We start from the raw sequence: 20,367 nt of genomic DNA, 5'->3' as shown, positions 1-20,367 counted from the left end.
GTTAGTGATCTACAGCACCCCGGGCTTGGGCTGGTAGTACCTGGTGGGGCAAAGAGGCGTGTTATCAACTCAATAAACTCAATAAATGCTTCACAGCGGTGTGTGTGTGTGTGTGTGTGTGTGTGTGTGTGTGTGTGTGTGTGTGTGTGTGTGTGTGTGTGTGTGTGTGTGTGTGTGTGTGTGTGTGTGTGTGTGTGTGTGTGTGTGTGTTTTCTCCTCGCGAAGGAATTCTATCAATCTTGGCACTTTTTTGTGATCACTCTTTACTTTCCTCAACCTGTCTATTGTGTGTGTGTGTGTGTGTGTGTGTGTGTGTGTCTTTATGGTGACCATCTTTGTGCCTATCAATCAATCAGTTAATCGTGTTATCTATCTGTCTATTTATTTATCTATTTATTTATCTATACACCAGGCCGACAAACATCACGAAAGATGGGTAGGCGAGAGAAAGCACCGCCCCTCCATATGAACAACCACACACAAACTCCGGGGTGGTGACAGTGGAGACTAGGGCGGCGCCGCTCGAGGATACGTGATGGGGTAGGAAGGCTTCCCGAGTCGTGCACCGCGTCCACAGAGCCGCTCGCTACCTGTCATCACCAGGAAGTCCGGAATGAGGTCTAAGCCTGCGCCAGCGGTACTTCAGTCGCGGTTCTTCATTACATGTCAAAAAACCTTCAGAAACGGAGGACATTAAAGAATACGTTCGGAAGCTGAATGGTAGCGAGCGCCAGGTGGATACACTGAAACAAAGATTCCGACTTATTCGTCATTCGTCGTCACCTGAAGCAAGGGGCATGAGTCAGTAGTCATGGATCAGGACGAGTGGGAGGAGGGAGTGCTAATGCGTCACTTGTACGGAAGCGTGAACAGCGCGGAGCAGCGGCAAGAGCTGTACAAGTCCGCGGCGTAAAAATAATGTCCGTTGATGGAAAATCTTTTGTTTTTGTTTTATTGTTTAGTTAATACCTCTTTTCATGCACTTGGTATTCTTAATAACCTTTTAAACATTGTCAATAAATGACTTAAAGCTGAAATAAAGATAATAATAATAATAATAATAATAATAATAATAATAATAATAATAATAATAATAATAATAATAATAACAATATTTATTATTATTAATAATACTAATATTATTATTATTATTATTATCATTATTATTATTATTATTATTATTATTATTATTATTATTATTATTATTATTATTATTATTATTATTATTATTACTATTATTATTATTATTATTATTATTATTATTATTATTATTTTTGTTATCATTATTATTATTACTATAATCATCACATGAGAGTAGATAAATTGCTTCCCAGCCTTCACGCACACATTATTATATTTCCGCACACACAGCATCACAGCTTCACGCACACACCACCATACTTTCAAGAAAACAGCACTGGATTTTCACGCATACAGCACCATATTTTCATTTACACTGCAGTATATTTTCACGTACACAGCACCACACAGCCTTTACGAGAAAGCAATACAAAACCATGAAAAAAAATGAAATACATCAGTTACATTAAATTATGTGAATGTTTCACATACACACATTACACACAAATGTGTTATCCCGTAGCAAATTATAAATAAAATAAGTACAGTTGGAAAATGATCATCTAGCTCAGGTAAAAGCCCGGGAATTACCTGGAGGTTAGAATATATATCTCGTGCTTTTGGATCTAACATTGACAGTGTTTATGATAGACACACATGTGGTGGCCACGCCCATCATGTATGGCACACTTCCTTTTCGGCTGCGTTTCACAGATGATGATTTCAATGTACTCTGAGTCGCGAGAATCACTATCACTGCCAAGGACATTGCACTGGTATTGTAAATCATCGTAATTCCTGAAGATTTCAAAATAATCTTTCATATTGTGATACGTGGCATAACTTCATTCCTCCCAGAGTTCGGCGAGAAGTCTCAATCAAGTCTTAGTGAGCGAGGCCGTAACCTGGAAAAGAGGGAGTGGTAAACCACAAAGAGGTTTGCCGCTGAAAAATAATGTCTTGTCTTCAGTTACTCCCGAGGACTGCGCTAGTACATATTTCCGGGACCACGCTTCTTAACACTAATACAGAAGGTGGGCTACACTCCCTCGCTGGTGGTGATGACGACAAACCTTACACGATTTATAGATTAGAGCTGAAGACATTAAAAGTTACTCCAAAATTACGAAGAAAATTATGTTTTCTTCTAAAAGAATTTGGTGGGATAAGACAACGAGACACTGGCGTCTGTCGAGGTTGAAAGATCACTGGAATCGCAAGAGACATCAACCGTGGCGGAAGTATCACAAGAATCATTAGCATGAGGAACCACAGGTATAAAACAAAGAAATAGTTGAAGTGATGTAGTTGATTAAGATTTAGTCAGAACTGCCACAACAAATATGGTTAAGTCTCACTCATAGAGAGATCGAAGATGCAGTATCTTGTAGGATCTTTACAGAGTACTGGGAAGTAATGACCTTCACCAAAATAGAGTAGGGGGAATAGGAATAATCAGGGGCAATATCACTTGTAACCGCCTGCACCACACCTCCGGAAACAGTGGATTCCAAAGAAGCAACAGCCTTCTTCTCACAACCTTCTTGAAAGAGCAATAGTCTCAGGGGGGAGAAAGAGAAGATAATCTTTCATCAGAAATAGGTGGCTCTTATGATGATGGGGTTAGGAAATTAAGAAAATAGACGCAAAATGAATCGATTGCACGACCAGATTTTTTTCTATCACCTATCTATGGTCAAGTCTGTGACAATATGTGCTTGTCAGGGAACGTGTGGAGATATGTGAGTGGTGGTGTATTTGTGTTGTGAGACACAAGGAGACTTACTCGGCTTACAGGTTTTCTGTTTGAAGCTTTGACGGGGAAATTACATAGTGGGCTGGGAACGGTCTTGGAGACAAAGTTACTTTTATTTTTTATTAGACCACGAAACAGATACCAGTCATCAGCATACACAACAGCTTGAGCGGCTGTTCTAACCCCCTTGTCTGCAAAGTCAGGAAGTATGGAACTCTAGGTCAATTTTCGCCGTAAAATTCTCCAAGATAGCCAGTTCCGCTAACCTCTCATAGCTACCCGACACTTGCTCACAACGCACCCATAGTTTGAATGTATCATCTAACTTTGAGGACACCCCCCTCAACTTTTTCTTCATTAACTTCTGCAATATTCGCGGTCTAAGATCTAATTTTCAATCTGTAGAACATCACCTCTCCTCTTCTAAACCTCATCTTCTTTTCCTCACTGAAACTCAGGTGTCTGAGGCAACTGACAGTAGCCCCTTTTCTGTTCCCTCCTACTTTCTCTATCCTCATTTTCGATCCAAAGCTGGATGCTGCGTTTATGTGCGCAATGACTTAACCTGCTCTCGTGCCCACGCTCTTGAATCTTCCGAGTTTTCCACCATCTGGCTACGACTACAGAGTCATTCTCATACTAAATTTATCTGTGCTGTATACCTCTCTCCTAACTCCTCTGACTATAAGAAATTCTTTGACTACTTAACTTCCAAAGTGGAGCACATTCTGACCCTCTTCCCTTTTGCAGAGATCTCCATTCTTGGAGACTTCAATGTTCACCACCAGCTTTGGCTTTCCTCTCCCTTCACTGACCATCCTGGTGAACTAGCCTACAACTTTGCTATCCTCCATGACCTAGAGCAATTGGTGCAACACCCTACTCGTATTCCTGACCGTCTTGGAGATACGCCCAACATTCTTGACCTTTTCCTGACCTCTAATCCTTCTGCTTATGCTGTCACCCTTTCTTCTCCGTTGGGCTCCTCCGATCACAATCTCATATCTTTATCTTGTCCTATCACTCCAATCCCTCCTCAGGATCCCCCTAAGCGAAGGTGCCTCTGGCGTTTTGCCTCTGCTAGTTGGGGGGACCTGAGGAGGTATTTTGCTGATTTTCCTTGGAATGACTACGGCTTCCCTGTCAGAGACCCGTCTTTGTGTGCTGAGCGCATAACAGAGGTGATAGTGTCTGGCATGGAGGCGTACATTCCTCACTCTTTTTCTCGTCCTAAACCTTCTAAACCTTGGTTTAACACAGCTTGTTCTCGTGCTATACATGATAGAGAGGTGGCCCACAAAAGGTACTTAAGCCTTCCATCACCAGAATCTCATGCACTTTATATTTCTGCCCGGAACCATGCCAAGTCTGTTCTCCAACTAGCCAAAAACTCCTTCATTAACAGAAAATGTCAAAACCTTTCAAGATCTAACTCCCCTCGTGATTTCTGGCATCTAGCCAAAAATATCTCCAATAACTTTGCTTCTTCTTCTTTCCCTCCTCTACTTCAACCAGATGGCACCACTGCTATCACATCTATTTCTAAAGCTGAACTCTTTGCTCAAACCTTTGCTAAAAACTCTACCTTGGACGATTCTGGGCTTGTTCCTCCCTCTCCTCCACCCTCTGACTTCATGCCACGTATTAAAATTCTTCGTAATGATGTCTTCCATGCCCTCGCTGGTCTAAACCCTCGGAAGGCTTATGGACCTGATGGGGTCCCTCCTATTGTTCTCCGAAACGGTACCTCCGTGCTTGCTCCTTGCCTAGTCAAACTCTTTCAGCTCTGTCTGTCAACATCTACCTTTCCTTCTTGCTGGAAGTTTGCCTACATTCAACCTGTTCCTAAAAAGGGTGACCGCTCTAATCCCTCAAACTACCGTCCTATTACTTTAATTTCCTGCTTATCTAAAGTTTTTGAATCTATCCTCAACAGGAAGATTCTTAAACATCTATCACTTCACAACATTCAATCTGATCGCCAGTATGGGTTCCGTCAAGGCCGCTCTACTGGTGATCTTCTGGCTTTCCTTACTGAGTCTTGGTCATCCTCTTTTAGAGACTTTGGTGAAACTTTTGCTGTTGCCTTGGACATATCAAAAGCCTTTGATAGAGTCTGGCACAAAGCTTTGATTTCCAAACTACCCTCCTACGGTTTCTATCCTTCTCTCTGTAACTTCATCTCAAGTTTCCTTTCTGACCGTTCTATTGCTGCTGTGGTAGACGGTCACTGTTCTTCTCCTAAATCTATTAACAGTGGTGTTCCTCAGGGTTCTGTCCTGTCACCCACTCTCTTCTTATTATTCATTAATGATCTTCTAAACCAAACTTCTTGCCCTATCCACTCCTATGCTGATGATACCAACCTGCACTTTTCCACGTCTTTTCATAGTCGTCCAACCCTTCAGGAGGTAAACATATCACGCAGGGAAGCCACAGAACGCCTGACTTCTGATCTTTCTAAAATTTCTGATTGGGGCAGAGCAAACTTGGTATTGTTCAATGCCTCAAAAACTCAATTCCTCCATCTATCAACTCGACACAATCTTCCAGACAACTATCCCCTCTTCTTCAATGACACTCAACTGTCCCCCTCTTCTACACTGAACATCCTCGGTCTGTCCTTTACTTATAATCTGAACTGGAAACTTCACATCTCATCTCTAGCTAAAACAGCTTCTATGAAGTTAGGTGTTCTGAGACGTCTCCGCCAGTTTCTCTCACCCCCCCAGCTGATAACTCTGTACAAGGGCCTTATCCGTCCATGTATGGAGTATGCTTCACATGTCTGGGAGGGTTCCACTCATACTGCTCTTTTAGACAGGATGGAATCAAAAGCTTTTCGTTTCATCAACTCCTCTCCTCTAACTGACTGTCTTCAGCCCCTCTCTCACCGCCGCAATGTTGCATATCTAGCTGTCTTCTACAGCTATTTTCATGCTAACTGCTCTTCTGATCTTGCTAACTGCATGCCTCCCCTCCTTCCGCGGCCTCGCTGCACAAGACTTTCTTCTTTCTCTCACCCCTATTCTGTCCACCTCTCTAACGCAAGAGTTAACCAGTATTCTCAATCATTCATCCCTTTCTCTGGTAAACTCTGGAACTCCCTGCCTTCTTCTGTATTTCCACCTTCCTATGACTTGAATTCCTTCAAGAGGGAGGTTTCAAGACACTTATCCACCAATTTTTGACCACTGCTTTGACCCTTTTATGGGACTGGCATTTCAGTGGGCATTTTTTTTATTAGATCTTTGTTGCCCTTGGCCAGTGTCCTTCCTACATAAAAAAAAAAAAAAATGAAAGTATCGGTATACTTATCAGTACAGTCTAGGGAGGTCCAACCCTCAAAAGCACCAACTGGAACAACACGGCACAACTTCCCAGAAGTGTCAGCTGGCCGCGCTTACATGACCTCGCACGACCCTACTACTGGTTCACACCGAACCAGTAATGAGTTTTCGAGACACTAAGTGTGGCACTTCGAACACCCTAGTACTAATTCATTGCCGACACACACACACCAGAAACTACCAAACATCAGAATTAAATACGTGGTTACAATGAGGCGTGCGAAACAATTATTACGGTATTAATATCAGAAAGGAGATTATGGCGTCAGCTCTGTAGATAAATATGTATTGTTATGTAAAGAGTCACGTTTATGTAATGCTAAAAACCTCCGAAACTGCATGACAGCTGCTCTAGCTGGGGTGGGGATGGAAGTGGTGTCCGCTTTCGCTCCCCCAAGAAAGGAAAGCACTTTACGAGTGTGCTAACCCTATAAAAATACTACATTAACTAAGAACAGAAAAAAAAAAAGAAAATGAGAAAACAAGAAAACAAAATAGGAAAGAAGAAAGAAGTAAAGTAGGAAGGATGCAATAGTACAAATCCGTGGAAGATCTCGGTCACGACACGAGAAACCTTCCCTCTGGTGGAGAATAATGACGCAACTTTCGCGATGTTCTACAGATTATGGTACTTTATTTTGTGTTCCTGATGTTGCTGAAGCGGATTGCGCTGAACCTCTACAGTACTGATGCCCGTAGCTTTTCAAAACTTCTGTGAGACTGAGACTATTACATATTGTAGTTGATGCAGTACAAAGGTCAGTGAGAGTCAAGAACGCTACAGAATCAGCATTATTTAAGAAATATGTAGCTGAGGTACAAACCAAAAAGCTCTGTGTACTCTTTCTATCTTCTGGGTTTATTTCGGTTTCATGGCGGTGATGCAAAAAGCAGGCAACAGATGTTAACAGAGCCCATAATTATTACAGTATACAGCCATTGCTTTCGTTACATTTTAAAATGAGAACGATGTATTTCCTATTCTAAAAACACTTAAGTAAGAGGAGAAAGTTCTAAAGATTTAAAGGCTTATGGCCGAGGAAGCATTGTATATGATTAAGCCTATGAACGCTCCACAACAGCCTCGCTTACAACTAAAGTCTTAAGATGAACAAAAGGCGAAACTTGGTATTTACAACTTCTCAGCTGTAAAATCGTTGCTACCAAGTCAGTCAATCACACTTTAAAGCATTCAGTCTAATTGACAGCCGGCGGTGCACAATTAGAAAACGCCAAAAAGGAACTTTGCACAAACACACAAAAGAAAGAATGCACGTCAGTTTAGCTCACCTGGATTTGTTTACCGGCAGTGCGGCATCGTCTTTGAGCCAGATGTAGGAGGCCACGGGTAAGGAGGCCATGTGGCAAGTTAGACGGACAGCACGACCTTCCTCCACCGTGTTGTTCCTCGGCTTTATCTGCCACACGCCTGTGCCTGCGGAGTGGAAAACGTGCCAGAAGTTATCACAAATCAGCTTCAGGATTCAGTCAGACATCTCTAGATGACAGTCATGAGGAGATAATAGTTACAAGATCTTCACCATCACGAAGGCACGGCTCCTGGAAGGCTGTAGTTAGGTTTCCGACGTTAGAGAACCATTGTTATAAGGTCGTAACATACCTACAATTACCAGTTACGGTTATCACGGAGGGTAATAAGCCCATGCCACGCAGGAAATTATAAAGGAGATTCTGAGAGCGCGCTGTCAAGGACTCTGCGACGCACTTCATCACTGGCCTAAATGACCCGCAAGCAGCGCCCACCCACCGCCACCAGCCAACGCCGCTCACTCGAGACTTGGAGACGCGTTTACGACTTCCTTACAACACATAACAAAAGTCCTCCAGTAGTCGATATACAAAGCGCACACACACACACACACACACACACACACACACACACACACACACACACACACACACACACACACAGATAGAGGCAGATAAGTTTATTGACAATAAATTGAATACAGCTATTAATTACAGTTGCAGATAGTTCTGTAGAATGATTCCCATTATTACACATTAGTTAGTCCTGGACCAAGAACAATGATCCTACTTTAAAACAAACTCAAACGATAAACTACTACTACTACTACTACTACTATTACTACTACTACTACTACTACTACTACTACTACTACTACTACTACTACTGCTACTACTACTACTACTATTACCACTACTACTACTACTACTACTACTACTACTACTACTACTACTACTACTACTACTACACACACGAATTTTGTCCAAAAATGATTTTTTGTCATATAAAAAAAAAAAAAATGAAACAAACTCATTATCTAATAAACACAACACTTCACTGAAGAAAAACAGCCTTGCAGTGAAGAACAAGGAACGACGTGCTAATACTGGCACTGAAACTGGCGAACTCTGGCAGGGCAATGATAGGAGGCACCTTTCGACAACACTATCATTGCAAGACAAACAGAATACTACCACGCACTCCAACATTCTCAAAATAAAGTAACAAGGGAAGGCAACTATGAGACCGCGGCTTTCAACTATTACGAGACATTGTATATATATAAAAGATAGTTAGGTATGTGAATGTAAACAGTGGAAGAAAAAATGTTGGAACGTTACTTCCTCCTCTCTCTCTCTCTCTCTCTCTCTCTCTCTCTCTCTCTCTCTCTCTCTCTCTCTCTCTCTCTCTCTCTCTCTCTCCGAGAAATGCATCAATAAAGCAGATGTACGAGTTTTGGATGAGGGGTTTCAAACTGTGCACTGAGACAAGAATAAAAATAAAAAGTACCGGTTGCTCAAATTTTCCAGCCTGCACTGATGAACTCCGCTTGGCAGTCATGGAAAAATAGGCAGAGAAAAAGTAACGCGCTGCTCCTTGCAATTAGCGTCATTTTCACGAGAGAGAGAGAGAGAGAGAGAGAGAGAGAGAGAGAGAGAGAGAGAGAGAGAGAGAGAGAGAGAGAGAGAGAGAGAGAGAGAGAGAGTAACAGAAAGAAAGAAAGAGAAGGAAAGAGACACAGAAAGACAGAGACAAACAGATTTCTCACCTTTCTCACCAGACGCAAGGTAGGCAATGCCTGTCAGTGTCCGGCCTCTACGAATCTTCTCCAAAGGTCTCTATCCATGAAATCCTCATCTCTGGTTATTTCTTGTAGATTTCTTCCTCTTCGTTCAGCAGCTTCTTCAACTCCCTGCATCCATCGCTTCCTAGGTCGTCCCACCGGCCTCCTGCCTAGAGGAACCCATTCCAGAAACTTCCTTGCGTATCTTGTATCTTCCATTCTTTGGACATGTCCATACCATCTCAATTTGTTCTTTTCAATTATCTTCAGTACAGATGTTATCCCTAATCTCTCTCTGGTTTCTTCATTTCTAATTCTATCAAGTCTGGTCACACCTCGGATCATTCTCAGAACTCTCATTTCTGCTGCTTATATTTGTGAAGATGTTCTTGTTGTCAGTGTCCAAGTTTCTGACCCATATAGAAGTACTGGTCTTAGTATTGTTGTAAATATTATGGTTTTAGCTTTTGTTGGAATATTCTTATCTTTAAGTATGGGATACAATGCACTGACATTTGCATTGTACTTCTGTATTCTATTTAAAATTTCTATATTCTGTCTGTTTTCCTCGTCGAAAAGTACTCCCAGATAACAAAATTTGTCGGTCTGCTTCAGTTTAACGTTTTCTATGTAAATATTACATTCCTCCTTTATTCTGCCAACTTTCATTATTTCTGTTTTTTGTTTGTTCATTCTCATTCCTTCCCTATTTAAGACATCATTCCATCTTGTCATGGCCTCTTGAAGATCTTGTTGGCTTCCTGGCACGACAGCGACATCGTCTGCATAGGCCAGCGTGATCTCTTTATCCTCCCTTACACACACTTCCTTCAGGCATCTGTCCATGTATATAATGAATAGCAAAGGAGAGAGCACTCCCCCTTGTCTCACTCCTGTCTTAATGCTAAACCATTCACTCTCCAGCTCTCTGTTCTTGACTCTGCTCTCCGTGTTCTTATATATACTCTTAATTACTCGTATCAGTTTAGAGTTTATGCCGTAGTCTTGATGTTGTAAGACTCTCCACAAGCAATCTCTTCTAATTCTATCAAAGGCTTTTTCCAGATCTATAAAAGCCACATATTTATCAGTGCTCCACTCCCAATTCTTTTCCATTATCATCTTTAAAGTGAACACTAGATCTGTCGTGCTCCTATTGGGCCTGAAACCATACTGCCATATTCCTAGTTTCTCCTCGACACAGGTTCTTAATTTTTTCTCAACTATTCTTTCATACAATTTTCCAACATGAGATAACAGGGATATGCCTCTATAATTTGCACAATCTGTTTTACTGCCTTTCTTATATATTGGACATACTATTGCTTTGTGCCAGTCATGGGGCACTTTCTCCTCTTTCCACGCATTACTAAAAATGTACCTCATCCACTCTACACATTCTTCCCCAGCAGCTTTAAATAGCTCTATAGGGAGCTCGTCGTCCCCTGGGGCTTTGCCGCTTCTCATCTTCTTTAGTGCCTCCTTCACTTCCTCTATACTGATCTTATTTGGGTTCTCTCCTTGTTCCTCCTGTATATCTAGATTCCGCTCTTCATCCACTTCCACATCCTCCACATTTAGAAGTTCTTGGAAGTATTCTCTCCATCTTTCTTCAATCTCCTGTGGTTTTGTTAGTAGTTCTCCTGTTTTGTTCATTATTGCATATGTTGATTCGTTATTTCCTTTCCTATAGTTCTTAGCCATGCTATACAATAATTTTCTTGTTCCTTCTACGTCTCTCTCTAGATCTTGACCAATCTTGATCCACATGTCCCCCTTGGCTGCTCTTTTGGTTGCTTTTGCACTGTTTCGTTTATCTACGTAATCTTTTCTATCTTCAATGTTTCTTGTTTTCATCCATTTTCTGAAAGATCTTGTTTTTTCTTTGACTGCTTCCTTAACATCATAAGTCCACCATGCACTACTTTTCTTTTTGGTTCCATATTTGATTTTAATACCAACTGTCTCCTCAGCTGCCCCATACACAGTGTTCTTGAATTTATTCCATTGTTCTTCTATGTTCATTTCTTCCAATTCCAGTTCGGTTGGTTTTCGTAATGTTACCAGTTGCCGCAGTGCTTGCTTCTTCTCTTCGTCCTTGAGGTTTTCCAGTTTGAATCTCTTTTGCTTTTTCTTGACTTTTTCCTTTGGTTTTACAATTTTCAATTTAGCCACCACCAACCTGTGGTCAGAGTCTAAGGACACAGATGGTATGGTCCTAACATCTTTAAATATGTTTTTCTTGTTGGTGAGAAACAGGTCAATCATTGACCTCTCAGTATATCCTTGTTGTGCTGCATTCCACCGATACCATGTCCATTTATGGCTCTCCTGATGTTTATAATAAGTTTTCATAATGGACATGTTATTCATCACACAATAATCTATTATTCTTTCTCCCTCCTGGTTCCTTTCGCCAATGCTAAACTCTCCGATGACGTGCTCTACTCCATCTCTATTCTGTCCGACATGTCCATTCATGTCTCCCATGACAATGACATTCTCATGATGTCTTATTGTTTCTGTCATTTCCTGTAGAGTTTCATAAAACTGCTCTTTCTCCCTCAGACTTCTGCCCTGTTGTGGAGCATATGTTTGGATAATGCTAATTTTTGTCTGTTCTATAGTTAACGTTATAGCCATCACTCTCTCATTTCTGCAGTCCATACTGTCCATCCTTTCTGCCATCAGTGGTGACATCATTTGAGTGTATTCCTCATTGTTAGGTACCAAAACGCAAAAATAGAAGCAAAGTACCTTGTACATGGAAAGGAAGGGAGATATCCAGGAACGTATCTTCTGAGTGTTTATGAGAGTACTAGGCACTAAAACACTAAAAAGCATGAAAATCACCGTATGAGAGAAAATAATATACCAAAAAAGTCTCTTTTCAGTGTTTTTGAGCTGTTGGCGTACTAAAATGCTGAAATGCATGCAAAACAGCTTTTATGGAGAAACATAAAAACATTACCGAAAACAAATATTTTGAGTATTTCGGATCTTGGTAGGTAGAAAAATGCCAAAATGCATGGAAAGTACCCTGTACAGAGAAACGAAAAGATATTACAAGAAATGTGTATTAAAAGAGTTTTTGAGCTTATTAGGTATGAAAACGCTGAAACGCATAAAGAATTCTTTATATGGAGAAACAGAACATTCTCAAAAAGCGTGTATTTCAAGTGTTTTTCATATTATTATGTACGAAAACGACAAAATGCATGCAAAGTTCTTACTTGTATAGGAAAACGAAGCGACATTAAAAGAAACGTGTCTTTTGAGTGTTTTGGAGAATCTTAAGCACAAAAAGCGCTAAGAAGCCTGGAATTTACTCTATATGGCGATACAAACCATACGAAAAAATACGAATACGAAGATACGAAAAATGTGTCTTTTCAGTCTTTCTGAACTTCATAAGTACAAAAATGCTAAAAAGGCATGCAAAACATACTCTATGGAGAAAGAGAATAGCATTATCATAAAAGAAATAGTGTTTTTGTTCTTATTACGTCGAAAAAATCAAAATCCATGCAAACTACCCCATATGGGGAAACGAAAAGACGTTACGAGAAACACGTATTTCCCGTATGAGTGTTTTTAAGTTTCTTAGGTAACAAAACACTAAAAGTCACAAATAGCAGTCTATATTGAAAAAAAAAACATTACCAGAAACGTGTATTTTTAGTGTATTTCTTATCGTTAGGTAACAAAACATGCAAAGCATCCTCATTAAGCAAAGAAAACTAGATTTCAAGAATCGTGTGTTTTGAGTGCTTATGAAGATAAAGCACCCTACATGGGGAAAAAAAAAAAAAAAAGATTTTGAGTATTTTAAACTACTTACATACGAAAACGATAAAACGCATGCAAAACGCGTTATATAGAGTAACACAATAACATTAACAAATAAAAGTATTTTGAACCTTACAAAAATGTACTCCTAAATTAGGAAACGAAAAGACTTAACGAGAAACTTGTATTTTGAGCATTTTTGAGGTTCTTATTTTTTAAAACATGAAAACGCATGAATAGCATTCTATATGAAAAAAAGAAAAACATTAACAAATTTTAAGCACATTTCACATTGTCAGATATAAAAATGCCAAAAATGCATGCAACGCATCATATATGGGGTAAGGAAACGAGATTTCCAAAAACATATCTTTTTAGTGTTTATGAGTGTTCACTGCCAAAACGAAAAAAGACCATGAAAACACCTTATATGAAAAGAATAAATATGTAAATAAAATAAACTTTATGGAAAAACAAAATATTTGACGAAAAACCAGTATTTTGAGTGTTATTTTAGATTCTTACGAAGATAAACGCCATAATCCATAGAAAGTACCCTAGATGGGGCAACGAAAACATATTACAAGAAACATGTATTATCATTGTTTTTAGAGCTTCTTAGGTATCAAAAGGCTAAAACAAATAAATAAATAACTGTATAAATAGAAACAGAACGGCATGACGAATATGTGTATTTTATTTTTTTTTCCATGTACGAAAACGCAAATATGCAATAAAAGTCTCCTATGTGGTTAAACATTACGGCATTACAAGAAACATGTCTCTTGATTGTTTTTGAGCCTGTTACACAGCAAAACGATATATGGGAATACAAAATAACATGAAGAACATGTATTTTCAGTGCTGTTGAACTTCATATGAACCAAAACAATATATGCATGTTAGGTATGCAAAACACACTTTATTAAAAAAATGAATAAAATTAATATTTTCCAGTGTTTTTGAGGTTGTTACGTAGAAAAACGGGAAAAAGCATGTAAATTATTCTATATGGGGAAACGAAAAGACATTGCCAGAAACATGTAGGCATTATAAATGTTTTTGAGCTTTTATGGTACCAAACCCTTAAATTCGTTCATACTATTTCAAGAAACAAAACAATATTACGACAAAAATGTAATTTCAGTGTTTTTCACATTGGTAGGTACCATTATGCCAAAATGCATGTAAAGCAACCTATATCTGTAAAAGAAACGCATTTTCTAGAAAGTTGTCTTTTGAATGCTCTAAAAAGCATGGAAAGCACCCTATATAGGGAAAAAAAAACCACTTCATTAAAAAAAAAATGTGTCTTTTAAGTGTTTCTGAGCTACTTATCAGCTACGTATCAGAACGTTAAAACGCATGCAAAACTCTTTCATGGTGAAACAAAATAACATAACAAAAATAAGTATTTTGTGTGTTCTTGAAATTGTTACGTATCAAAACGCCAAAATGCATGACTATATGGGGAAATCAAAAGACATTACGGTAGACATGTATTTGAGTATTTTAAGCTTCTTACCAAAACGCTAAAAGACATGAATAGCAATAAATATGGAAAAACAGAACAACTTAACAATAAACGTATTTTTGGAGTGTGTTTCACAGTGTTAGGTACAAACACGTCAAAATGCTTGGGAACTACCTTATACAATGAAACAAAACGATATTATCAGAAAGTGACTGTTTTTAAGATTCTTAGGTACCGAAATGCTAAAACGTGTGAATAGCATTCAATATGGAGAAATATTATGATAAGAGTGCATTTTCACTTTTTTTTTTTTTTTTTTTTTTTGTCCGGTACCAAAACGACAAAATGCATGGAAAGCACTTTACGAGTATGTTGGGAAATGAAATGACATTACTAGGAAAGTGTGCAACCTATTTGGGAATACAAATGAATATTAACAAAATGGTGTTTTTTGTGTGTTTTCAAGCTTCTTTCATAACAAGATGCTGAAATGCATTTAAATACCCTTCACGAACAAACTTAATAACATTACCAAAGTCTTAAATTTTGAATATTTTTAACTTCTTACATAATTATAAAAAACGCCAAAATGCATGTAAACTACTCTATAATGGGAAACAAAACGATTTTACCAGAGACGTGTATAATGATTGTTTTTGAGCTTCTCAGGTAGGAAAATGATAAAACAAGTGAACAAGTCTTTATAAAAAGAAAAAAAAATAATAATATAAAAAAAAACATACGTTTTAATTGTTTTTCACCTTATCAGGTACCAAAACACCAGAATGCATCCAAAGCACGTCATTTGATGAAAAGAGAACAACGTTCCCCAAAAAAAAACATATATTTTAAGTGTGTTTGAGCTCGTTAGATATCAAAACGCGAATATGCATGCAAACCACTCTATACGAGGAAACGAAAAGGCCTTATGAAAATTGTATATAAGTATTTTTGAACTTCTTAGGTACTAAAAAGCAAAAGTGCGTTAATAGCACTCTATATGGAGAAACAGAAAATTATTACTAAAAACGTGTATTTTGAGTGTTTTTACAATGTTAGGTACCAAAACGTAAAAATAAACGAAAAGTACTCTATATTGGGAAATAAATAACACTGTCAAAAACGAATATTTTAAGTGCTTTTAAGCGTGTTAAGACCAAAATGCTTAAAAAAAAGTGAAATAAAACGATACTTCTAGAAACTTTTGTTTTCATTATTTTTGAGCTTCTTAAGTACCAATAAAAAAAAAAAAAACGCAAAAACGCTAGAACAACATTCTATATGAAAGAGAAAAAATAAAAATAAAAATATAGCATTACCAAAAACGTGTATTTTGAGTCGTTTTGAGCTTCTTCGTTACCAAACCTTAAAAGCATGCGAAACACCCTATATTGACAAACATAATAACATTAAGAAAAAAATTGTTTTCAGAAATTTTGAACTTGTTAGGTACAAAAATAGAAAAAAAGATCCAAATACCCGATATGGTAGATCAAAACTTATTTACGAGAAACGTTTCTTATGAGTATTATTCACCAGAGGTAAGAAACCGTTAAAACGCGTGAATAATACTCTATAAGCTTAAAAAGAACGGTTTTTTTCGTCTATTTTCACGACGCCAAAATGCATGCAAAAAACTTTCTATGGAGAAGTGAAACCATAACTTGCCTTTTTAGTGTTTTTTATTTATTTATTTATTTTTTTTTTTATCGTTTTAAACACCAAAACGCTAAAAAGTATGGAAATAACCCCCCCCCCACAAAAAAAAAGTGTTTTCAGTGTCTTTAAAGAAAAAAAAATTGTCTTTTGAGTCTTATTGAGCTACTTACGAAAACATAAAAATGCATGCAAGCACCTTTTATTAAGAAACAGAATAACATTACCCAAAACGTTATTTTTTTCTTTGTTTTTTTTTTTTTTTTTTTTACGTAGGAAACGATATTACAACGATATTACAATATTACAAGTGTTCCTGAGGTTCTTAGGTACAAAACGCTTGAAGAGATCTTTACATGGAGAAACAGTAACAACATTCCTAAAAATGTTTATTTTGAGTGTTTTTTACAATGTTACGTACCAGAACGCCCAAATGCATGGAAAGCACCCTATATGGGGAAACGAAAGGATATTACGAGAAGCGTGTATTGTGTTTTTCAGCTTCTTTAGTACTAAAACTCTAAAATGCGTCAATACCACGCTATATGGGGGAACAAAAACTTTTTTTCATAATCTTAGGTACCAAAGCGCCAAAATGCATGTGAAATATGGGGAAAAGAAACGACATTAGTAGAAACATATCTTTTGACTTTTTTTCAACCTGTTAGGCAACAAAACAATAAAATGCATGGGAAGCACTCAATATTGGAAGACAATAACATTACAAAAAGCGTTAAAACAAAAAAACGTCCTTTGTGAAGAAAGAGAAAAAAAATTACCAACAAATGTGTATTTTGAGTGTTTTTATGCTTGTTACCTACATACCTAAAATGTATGAAAAAGTACTTCATATCGTTCAACAACTCTTTCTCCCTAAAGGGCTTTTTGCAAGCGTTTCAGCGATTTGGCACTTTGCGATTTTGGCACCCTATATGTTGAAAGTAAACGAGATTTGAAGAAAGCGTTCTTGGCACTAAAAGGATATATAGGGTGGAAAGCACCCTTTATGGGAATGGACCTTTTATGGGGACTCTTTCAATGTTTTTGAGCTACTTAAGTGCCAAATCGCTGAAACGCTTGCAAAAAGCCCTTAGTGGAGAAAAAGTATAATTCTACTGAAAACGTATTTTCAGTTTTTTTCAGCTAGTTACGCAGAAAAGAAATGTTTCTTATGAGAGTTTCTTAGTTTCTTTTGTACCAAAACGCTATTCAGACTAAAACGCCTGATTAGCACTCTATATGGAGAAACAAAATAACATTACCAAATGCGTTTTTCATCTTCTTAGTTATCAAATCCTAAAAGGCATGAATAGCGTTCTATATAAACAGAACATTATCAAAAACATGTATTTTGAGTGTATTTCACATTGATAGGTACCAAAAACGACAAAAATGCATGCAAACCACCCTATATGTGGCGAGGAAACAAAATGTCCAAAAACGTGTATTTTGACTTTTTAAGAGCGTGTTAGGCTTCTAAATGATAAAGAAAAAGCATGGAAAACACTCTAAATGGGAAATATATATATATATATATATATATATATATATATATATATATATATATATATATATATATATATATATATATATATATATATATATATTACCAAAAACGTCTCTTTCAGTGTTTCTAACCTTTTTATGTACGAAAACGCTGAAAAACATGCAAAAACACCCTTCATGGAGAAACATTATAACATTATAACCAAAAGAGTGCATTTTGAATGTGTTTGAGCTTGCTACGCAGAAAATGAGAAAATACATGCAAACCACTCTATATGGGGAAACGAAAAGACATTACAAAAAACGTGTGTTATAAGAGTTTTTGAGCTTCTTAGGTAAAAAAAAAAAAATTGCTAAAACACATAAATAGCTCTCAACAATGAGAAATAGAACAGCAATACCAGAACGTGCATTTTGAGTGTTATTTATTTATTTTTTTTTCCATTATTAGGTACCAAAACGCCAAAATGCTTGGAAAGCCCACCATATGATGAAAAGCTAAAACGTATGCAAAAACATTCATCATGGAAAAACAGAGTAACATTACCAAAAACAACTATTTTCAGTGTTTTTCAGTTTGTTACGTACAAAAATGCCAAAATGCATCCTAGGTACCGTATATGGGAAAACGACAACACATTACGAAAAACGTGTATCATGGGTGTTTTTGAGTTACTTACGTACTAAAGCAATCAAATATATCAATAGCACTCTATTTGGAGAAACACAATATCATTGTGCATTTCACAGTCTGGTATCAAAACGCCAAAATGCATGCAAAGTACTCTATATGGGTAAAGGAAGCGATATTTCGATAAACGTGTCTTGAGAGTGTTTATAAGCGTTGTAGACACCAAAACGATAAAAAGCATAAAAATACCGTATATGGTAAAAGAAAACAGTATTACTAAAACGCTGACAAGCATGTAAAAACCCTTTGTTGAGAAACAGTATAACTTTACCCAAAAACGTGTATTTTGATTGTTTTTGAATTTGTTACGTAGAAAAATGCATGGAAAAGCATTTATATAGAGACGAAACAACAATCCAAGAATAAAATTTTTTGCGTGTTTTTATGCATACTAGGCACCAAAACGCTAAAAAGCAACCCAACATTACCAAAAGTGTGTCTTTTCACTCTTTTTCAGTTTCTTACCTATCAAGACGCTTAAACGCATTTAAAAGAACCCTTTATCGAGAAAGAGAATAACATTCCCCAAAAAAGTATTTTGTGTGTATTTTAGTTATGTACAAAAATACCAAAATGGATGTAAAGGAAGATATGGGAAAACGAGAAACGAGAAATTATGTGTATTTTGAGCTTCATAGATACTAAAATGTTACAACGAATGAATAGCACGCTATATCGAGAAACAACAACATTACCTAAAACAAGTATTTGGGTGTTTTCCCAATTATTATGTTCCAAACGTCAAAAAAAAAAAAAAAAAAAAAAAAATGCATAGAAAAACCCACTATATGAAAAAGAAAACGTGTCTTTTGAGTGTTTTTGAGGTACTTATGTAACAAAACACTAAAATGCATTCAATAATACCCTTTTAATGGAGAAACAGAAGAACATTACCTAAAAGAACTAATTTAGGTGTTATTGATCTTTTTACGTATAAAAAGAAAAATCGCAAAAATGCATGCAAAGTACCTTATATTACGAAACGAAAAGTTAGGTTAGGAAAAAAGTTAGGTGGGAAAAAAGTCTATTATGGGCGTTTTTAATCTTTTGAGGTATCAAGCGATATAGTTAGTTATTAACGATATAGACACCAAACCGATTAAAACATGGAAAGCACCGTATATACGGAAAGTAAGTAATAATACCACGTATTTTTTCAATGTTTTTGAGTTATGTACCAAAACGTTGAGAAGCATGCAAAAAACCCTTAATGGAAAAAAAGTATATCTTTACGAAAAAAAAAAAAAAAACGTGTATTTTGAGTGTTTTTCAGATTGTTACGTACAAAAATTTATAAAATGCATCCCAAGTACTCTACATAAGGAAACTAAAAGACATTACGAAGAATATGTATTATGAGAGTTTTTTCAGCTAAAAAAGAAAAAAACGCTAAAATCAATTCATATCACTGGATATGGAGAAACAGAATAAAATAAACAAAAACGTATATTTTGAGTGTTTTCACATTATCAGGTACCAAGACGCCAAAATGCATCCAGTCTCTGATATTGGGAAAAGAAACAAAATTAACAAATATGTTTCTTTTGAATGTTTTTGAGCAGAGAAGTCACCCTACATGGTTATACAAAAGAACATTACGAATAACGTATCTTAAGAGTTTTTTTTTTTTTTTTACTTTTTTTAACTTCTTACATACCAAAATGCCAAAACTCATTTAAAAGACACTTTATAGAGAAACTGAATAACATTACCAAAAATAAGTATTTAGAGACTTTTCAGCTTGTTACGTAGAAAATTGCACCAAATGTATGCAAAAAAATCTATATATAGAAAAAAGCCATTATGATTATGAGTGTTCTTCAGCATCTCAGTTATGGAAACTAGAAAACACGTTGATATTTCTCTATATTTAGAAAAAGAACATTACCCCCCAAAAAAAAATCACATTGTTGGATACCAATACGACAAAATGTATAGAAAGCGCCCCTTATATTTGGAAACGAAACAACACTGAGAAACTATTTTTTTTTGTGCATATTAGGCACTAGAAC

At 36.9% G+C, this 20,367-nt stretch overlaps 2 protein-coding genes across 4 annotated transcripts in view; both read right to left on the bottom strand.

Annotated features, from left to right (window-relative positions):
- Positions 1-20,367, bottom strand: part of LOC135116406 (phosphatidylinositol phosphatase PTPRQ-like) — a 66,866-nt gene that overhangs the window by 9,810 nt on the left and 36,689 nt on the right. For 2 of the 3 annotated variants that reach the window (XM_064033845.1, XM_064033844.1), the window contains exon 2: positions 7,477-7,621. The gene's annotated coding sequence lies outside the window, so the exon portion shown is untranslated. The remainder of the gene's footprint in view (positions 1-7,476; positions 7,622-20,367) is intronic. The other variant, XM_064033846.1, reaches the window with a different exon arrangement.
- Positions 10-11,915, bottom strand: LOC135116276 (craniofacial development protein 2-like). Its single transcript, XM_064033640.1, has 3 exons — positions 11,198-11,915; positions 7,477-7,621; positions 10-40 (listed from the first exon to the last, which is right to left on the bottom strand). The coding sequence occupies exons 1-3, from the start codon at positions 11,913-11,915 to the stop codon at positions 10-12; spliced, it is 894 nt and encodes a 297-aa protein (XP_063889710.1).

The sequence above is a fragment of the Scylla paramamosain genome, chromosome 31 (assembly GCF_035594125.1).
Source record: "Scylla paramamosain isolate STU-SP2022 chromosome 31, ASM3559412v1, whole genome shotgun sequence".
Taxonomy (NCBI): domain Eukaryota; kingdom Metazoa; phylum Arthropoda; class Malacostraca; order Decapoda; family Portunidae; genus Scylla; species Scylla paramamosain.
Note: the sequence above shows the minus strand (reverse complement) of the source record. Positions and strands in the feature narration are given on the sequence as shown.